This window comes from Ammodytes marinus, assembly GCF_949987685.1.
Source record: "Ammodytes marinus genome assembly, chromosome: 10".
Lineage (NCBI taxonomy): Eukaryota > Metazoa > Chordata > Actinopteri > Uranoscopiformes > Ammodytidae > Ammodytes > Ammodytes marinus.
Window position 1 is genome coordinate 9,693,005 of NC_137214.1, and position 7,255 is coordinate 9,700,259.

Genomic DNA, 7,255 nt, shown 5'->3' on the forward strand with positions numbered 1-7,255 from the left:
TGTGTGTGTCTTCTTGTACCACCCCTGACTGGTAAATGTCCCCTGGCTATATGACTGCGACAGACATGTTACATAACTACACCTTCAGAGCAAAGAGATGCAAGCCTCTGAGCAACAGGTATTATGGTCTGATCCCTGTATCCCTGTAACAATCCAGATTATGGTGTATTAATAATGGAAGAGTTTGAGGGGGGGGCTTTAAAAAGGATAGGCCTCCATCAGAAATGTTTGATAATGAATGATGTAGCACTAAATTCCACACATTACATCAATCAATGTCAAAGTCAATCACTGTTGCATGAAAGCCTTAATGGGTGTCCCCGCAGGGCTGGTTAAGTTAAAAAAAAACTCCCGCTGTGCTGCTACTCCCTCAGTGACTCTTGATGGCCATGTCACAAGTGCTGCCAGTCCCATGAAAACGTTTTTAAATCACTACAATAGAAACTTACAGTGAATTTTGTTCTGCAATAACAGGACCCATTGGGTTTTTTTCCCCACTCTTTGCACACAGAGACATGTTATGCTGAGAAAAGTTGAATAAATATAAAATAGTCTAAACAGCAAAGTGAGAATGAAATAAAACACAACACGATCCAGAAGTGCCTGAAGACAAACACTTCCATTTTCAAAGCAATCTCAACTCCAACTGCCCAAACAGTACTCTCTCTCTCTCTCTCTCTCTCTCTCTCTCTCTCTCCCTCTCTTTTCCTCTGTTATTTAAGTTTAGCGATGGGCTGGTCCTCGGAATGATGTCACCTTGCTCCTGTATGGGCATTCATTCCACCAGCAGTGAGCATGTCCCGCGCGTCTCCAGAGCGACGCGGTTCTCCAAAACCTAAACGCAGCATTACGCGTGTGACAACAGTGGAGGAGAGACTTCACTCATGGAGCCTTCCAGTTGAGTTGTGATATATGTGCTTCGTTTGCCCGTCGGGACTATTTGGGGGAGCCGCGATGAAGGGTTTGATATTGGATGAGACCCATTTGCACAGATACTGTTTCTTATGTGGACTACACCATTGTTTGCGCTGACAAGGAGCGTTACGCACAATGTGTTAGTGGAGGGGCAGGCAGCACGGCGCACCCAGTCTACGCTGTTTTGGGAAGGAAAGGGGGGTGCAAAACAACAAACATGATACGAAAGGACCAACTGGAGCCAGAATGGATTTAACCCAGCTCAAACTGTTGGTGGAAAACGTTTCCAAGGATGAGAACACCACGGACGCACCGCCGCTCGCCTTTCCACACACGCAGGCGGCCACTGCGCTCATCATCGTGGTGGTTACCGTGATCTGTTCGGTGACCATTGTCGGGAACGTATTGGTGATTGTGGCAGTGCTCACCAGCCGAGCTCTCCGCGCGCCACAGAACCTTTTCTTGGTCTCTCTGGCATCGGCAGATATCCTGGTGGCCACTCTGGTCATCCCCTTCTCCCTCGTCAACGAGGTGATGGGCTACTGGTACTTTGGAACTACTTGGTGCGCCTTCTATCTGGCACTGGACGTATTGTTCTGCACTTCATCCATCGTGCACCTGTGCGCCATCAGCCTGGACCGCTACTGGTCGGTGACCAAAGCGGTCAGCTACAACCTGAAGCGCACGCCCAAGCGCATCAAGTCCATGATCGCCATAGTGTGGGTAATATCTGCTATCATCTCTTTCCCGCCTCTCCTCATGACCAAACACGACGAACGGGAGTGTCTGCTCAACGACGAGACCTGGTACATTCTCTCCTCCTGCCTGGTGTCCTTCTTCGCCCCGGGTCTCATCATGATCCTGGTTTACTGTAAGATCTATAAAGTGGCCAAGCAGCGCTCCTCCACCGTCTTCGTTGCCAAGAACGGCCTGGAGCGGCAGCCCTCTCAGTCCGAGACCTGTTTCGTGAGGAAGGACCGTTTCGAGATGGAGAGTCCCAGTAGCCAGAGCTCCGGCAGCGAGCGGAAGAGACAAGGGGAGCTGGATGACATTGACCTGGAGGAGAGCTGCTGCGCGTCGGACACCAAACCCCGCAATCACCGCTTCGCCAAGCGGAGAAAGGTGGAAGGCTCGAACTGCTGCCCTCCCCAAAACTGCCGTCTGTCCTGGGCCTCAGCGCGCGCGTTGCAGTGCTACCCGGAGCAGAAGAACCCATCGGCTGCTGCGCGACAGCACCAGGCCGCGGCCAACAAGACCAAAGTGGCCCAACTGCGCGAGAAACGTTTCACCTTCGTGCTGGCGGTGGTGATGGGGGTGTTCGTGCTCTGCTGGTTCCCCTTTTTCTTCACTTACAGCCTGCATGCCATCTGCAGAGACAGCTGCTACATCCCCGGCACACTTTTCAACGTTTTCTTTTGGATTGGCTACTGCAACAGTTCCGTCAATCCCATAATATACACTATTTTCAACAGGGATTTCAGGAAAGCCTTCAAAAAAATCATATGCAGAACTTCTTCTAAACGCACATAAACACAGAAAAGGCTCCCTGGGACTAATCTGTTTGGCCTCTCTCAAGTTCCAGCAGTGCTGGGAAGGATTTACATTATAAAAACTCATTGAGTGTTTTCCCTCCCCCAAAATCAATTTAATGTTATTACTATTGTGTTGAGAAAAAAAAACATTAATTGTTGTGTGCAAAGTCTATGAATAAAGTGTAAAGTTGAGCAAAAGACAAAAGACAGTTTAGTGCTTTGGTGTTGCAAACTTGATAGTCTCTAACATGGTCAGTTATATGATCATTGTGTGCCACTTGAGATATGAAAAGTTGTAATATATAGGTCACTGTATAATAGATCCTGCAAACCTGCAGCTCTGAACAAGAAATCCCTCCATTGGATCATGCTTATGTGCTGCAGAGAGCTTGAGGAAAGAGCTATAGCCTACTTCAGAGGAAAAAATGAAAGAACTTAATGAAGCCAGATTCCAGTGCTGGCCGCCGGTTCAGTGGGGTTTTTGTCCTGAGATAAAGAGAAGATTAATCTCCATCATCTATTAGATATGAGCAGAGGGGGGGGGGGGAAGCTGGGGGGGGAAGTGTTGCCTGCCTTTGTGTGTCTCGTGGAAAAAATTGAAATTAAACCCTAAAGACTGAATTATTTAAACACTGCTCATCATCGAATTATAGAATGTGGCATGGTTGAAAATCTGGCATTAAAGTGTTACCAAGGTCATTTAGATGCACACGTTTATCATTGCTTTGCTGCGTTTAAAGTCGCTCTTAGACAATTCTTATCAGTGTTCAGTGAACCCCTAAATTCATGCAAAAGTCTAATCTCACAGCCCCAACACACCATTACATCACGTCGCAGCAGAACAATGGCAGATCATCATTTCAGTTCAGTGCCTCGGTATTTTGTTGGCAAAAATCTAAGCCATGTGGGATTGCGATTTCACTATACAACCTGATTTCAGTATTATGGGACTGAGATCCCTGTTTGGGTTTACACTGTCCAGAAAATGTTCCTTTATTGGGTTGTAAAATTTGAAAACTAAGTTATTCTATTGCGAAAACAATATAAAGTGGCAAGGTGAAAAACATAAACTCTTGTAGATTTCACTGGCTTGCCACAGGAAAATGCCACGCAAAGGATGCCCACACATTTGACACATAGAACAACATAAACTGTCCTGCTCCCTCCTCTAACCACTCTCACAAAATAACATCTCACAGATATTGCAGGTAGAGCTGGTTCCCAAATCCCAGCTGCATGCGTCAAATCTCCATGGTCCAATAAGAGAGCTTAATATCTACTGTACAAGCTAAGCCTCGGGCTGTAATCCTCTGCTTTATAAAGCTGTAAATATCATAGCAAAAAGTCCTACACATTATGACATCAACTACCCACATATACTGTACTTCCCACCTATCACATTTTTTCTTGTAAATAATTCCCAGCAGGAACAAGTCGTCAAGGTTATCGGCGGAAAACAAATATTTAAAGTAATGTACGGTGAAGACATTGCTACAACTTCAATTAAATGCTGTGGTTAGACTCAAGGGGATATTTGAACTGAAACGTTTTCCATATAGCCCCAAACTGTGGTCAGTTCGTGATGCATCTGGGCCATAAAGTCTATGAGAAATGACCAATAAGCGATGTATCTCGTGCAAGAAGGCTTGTGCCTTTCTGGGAAAACTTTTCAAAGTTTAGTGAGAAGAAGACTGACAAGGTCTTCATAGGGCCATTGTCTGCATGGGGGTTGCTGGGGGGGGGGGGGTAAATACACTATTTCCGTCCTCTAAAGGAATGTCCTCAAAGCACTCCTATGGTTAACTGGCCCCTTTCCAAGGATAACAATCCTGTTTCAGGGTGGTTGTCCATAAAAATATCTATTTTTAAAAAGTTTGATGAAGTGCTTTTGTGTGTGTGTGTGTGTGTGTGTGTGTGTGTGTGTGTGTGTGTGTGTGTGTAAAGTTTTCTTATATACATAGGTGTCGTTAAAATAACGCCCAAAGGACGTTGCACATGTCCTGTTTGTTCCTTGACGTGCGACACCATTTTATCGGTGAACAGAATTGGAGAGTCGGAGATGGAGTGGGCTGGCGCGAGGAAGGAAGGTAAACTTTCTCTCGACGGAATTCACAAACTCAGGAAACAAATGAAATGTCTTGGCACTGGGCACGCTCGCTTGAGGCGGTAAAATTAGCTTTGCACCTTCGTCTTCGTCTCGGAGACTCAGCAGAACAGATGTGATGTTAATTGGGACGTGTGGGATGTTTCGTAGTGTTAACTTACATGTGTAACTTAATTTCTCTGGGGAGCCATGTCTCTTAATGCCTTTTGCATTAATCATGGAGGAAATATGTACATGAACGCTCGTTTGTAATTCTCCTCCTGATGGTATAGTCTCATTACGATCCGACAAGACATGCAACTCCCCTGTTGAATCTTGCTTCCAAATTCAATTACCTATTCTAATCAACTTCTCCGCTGTAGTGCGAGAATGGAGGACAATGCTCTTTGTCCGCTGTAGTGTTTTGTGTTACTTTAAATTCAAGTGTATACGAAGAGACCTGGCATTGGCATACTATCTCCGCTTTCACTTCAGGAAGGCTTTCACGCAAGACTGGACACCAGACCCTTCACAGTCCCTCCTCTATTCATGAGATAAACACTTTTTAGGCAAGGCAAGGCAAGGCAAGGCAAGTTTATTTATATAGCACAATTCAGACACAAGGCCAATTCTTGCCCCTGTAAAGTGCTTTACAGGGGCAAGATTATAATACATAAAACACATTATAAAACATTTAAACGCGAATAAAAGAAGCAAATAAAATAAAAATTGCAGGTTAAAATGGAGACACATTATAAAACATTTAAAAGCTAATAAAAGAAGCAAATAAAAATAAAAATTGCAGGTTAAAATGGAAACAAAAAAGTCTTCAGACTCGATTTAAAAGAACTGAGAGTTGTAGCAGACCTCAAGTTTTCTGGGAGTTTGTTCCAGATTTTTGGTGCATAATAACTAAAAGCTGCTTCTCCTTGTTTAGTCCTAACTCTAGGGACTGTAAGTAGACCTGTCCCAGACGACCTAAGGGCTCTGGACGGTTCATAACGTATCAGCATATCAGTAATGTATTTTGGCCCTAAACCATTTAGTGCTTTATAAACCAACATCAGTATTTTGAAATCAATTCTTTGAGTGACAGGAAGCCAGTGTAAAGACCTCAGAGCTGGGGTAATGTGATCCACTTTTTTGGTCCTAGTGAGGACTCGAGCAGCAGTGTTCTGAATTAGCTGAAGCTGTCTGATAGATTTTTTTGGAAGGCCAGCAAGGACACTGTTACAGTAGTCAAGTCTACTAAAGATAAATGCATGGATAAGTTTTTCTAAATCTTGCTGAGACATAAGCCCTTTAATTCTTGATATGTTCTTTAGGTGGTAGTAGGCTGATTTATTAATTGATTTAATGTGTTTCTTGAAATTCAAGTCAGAGTCTACGATTACACCACGATTTCTGGCTTGGGGTGTGGTTTCTAACATAACGGATGTAAGCTGTGCGCTGACTTTTAATTGTTCATCTTTGGCACCAAAGACAATTACTTCAGTTTTGTCGTTGTTTAATTGAAGGAAATTTTGGCACATCCAATCATTGATTTGTTCAATGCACTTACTCAGTGCCTGTATCGGACTGTATTCTCCTGGTGATATGGTTATGTAAATTTGTGTGTCGTCTGCATAATTATGGTAGCATAATTTGTTCTTATTCATAATCTGAGCTAGTGGGAGCATGTAGATGTTAAACAGAAGAGGCCCAAGAATGGAACCTTGGGGGACTCCGCATTCAATATTTGTCCGCTCAGATGTGAAATTGCCTATTGACACATAGTAGTCTCTATCCTTTAAGTAGGATTCAAACCAGCTTAGTACAGTTCCAGAAAGTCCAACCCAATTTACTAGTCGATCTAATAATATGCTGTGGTCAACTGTGTCAAAAGCGGCACTGAGATCCAGTAAAACTAAGACAGAACTTTTTTACTAATTGCATTTTTTATTCCAAGACCAAATTAGTGTTTTTCTGCGTAGTTTTTTTTTCTAGGTGCTTCCATTTTCCTGAGCCCTTTCATATATCCCCGACTGTAAACAAAGTTGGATGCTAGCCCGGGATGAGAAGCAGAGCTGTGACGACCCCAGCAACCTCGCCAATCCTCTTCCTACAGGCCTAATGAGAGCACCAGACACACTGGACACAGCCAAAATTCATTTCCTGGTGCGGGACGCTGAATGGGAAAAGCTTTATTCTGGACTTCTTATTTTTTTTTTAAAGGAGAGGGACAGTGGAAGGGTAGAGCCAGCTGCCGATGTTGTTAAAGGTCAGCAGTGTGGGCAAGGCTATTTCCAGGCATTAATAGTCAAAAGGAGATTCGGTCATGAATGTTCAAGAAAAAAAGGAGTCAGAGAGAGAGAGAGAGAGAGAGAGAGAGAGAGAGAACGATTTCGAGAGCAATTGTTTGTTGTGCTCTGCCACATTATCTTGTTTGTCAGACCACAATGCGGCGTCTGCAGGTAATGGCTTTTCTCTTTTCAATTGTCGCTAAAAAGATAAGGCTCGTAGAGGAGCAAGGCCAAAACTTGCGTTAATCCCGGGGAAGCTGCGAATCTGGACAAGAAGAGCCAGTTTGTCATTAAGTGTAAATCAGCGGCTGTCATATGACAAAGCGACGGCCGTCTCTGGGGCCAATCGAATATATTGCCGTGTTTAACACAAACTGGAGGTGTCAAAGGCCAGCAGAAACATGCAGTGCTAAACTGAAAGATGGTTGTCAGATTACCTGTGT

The 7,255-nt window shown here is 44.2% G+C and overlaps 1 protein-coding gene across 1 annotated transcript; it reads left to right on the forward strand.

The window, feature by feature from the left end:
* Positions 1-1,012: 1,012 nt before the first annotated feature.
* adra2db (adrenergic, alpha-2D-, receptor b) lies at positions 1,013-2,445 on the forward strand (the record flags this gene model as incomplete). Its single annotated transcript, XM_080034965.1, has 1 exon — positions 1,013-2,445. Exon 1 carries the CDS (start codon positions 1,162-1,164, stop codon positions 2,443-2,445), a length of 1,284 nt encoding a protein of 427 aa, XP_079891091.1. The 5' UTR covers positions 1,013-1,161.
* Between the last annotated feature and the right edge of the window lie 4,810 nt (positions 2,446-7,255).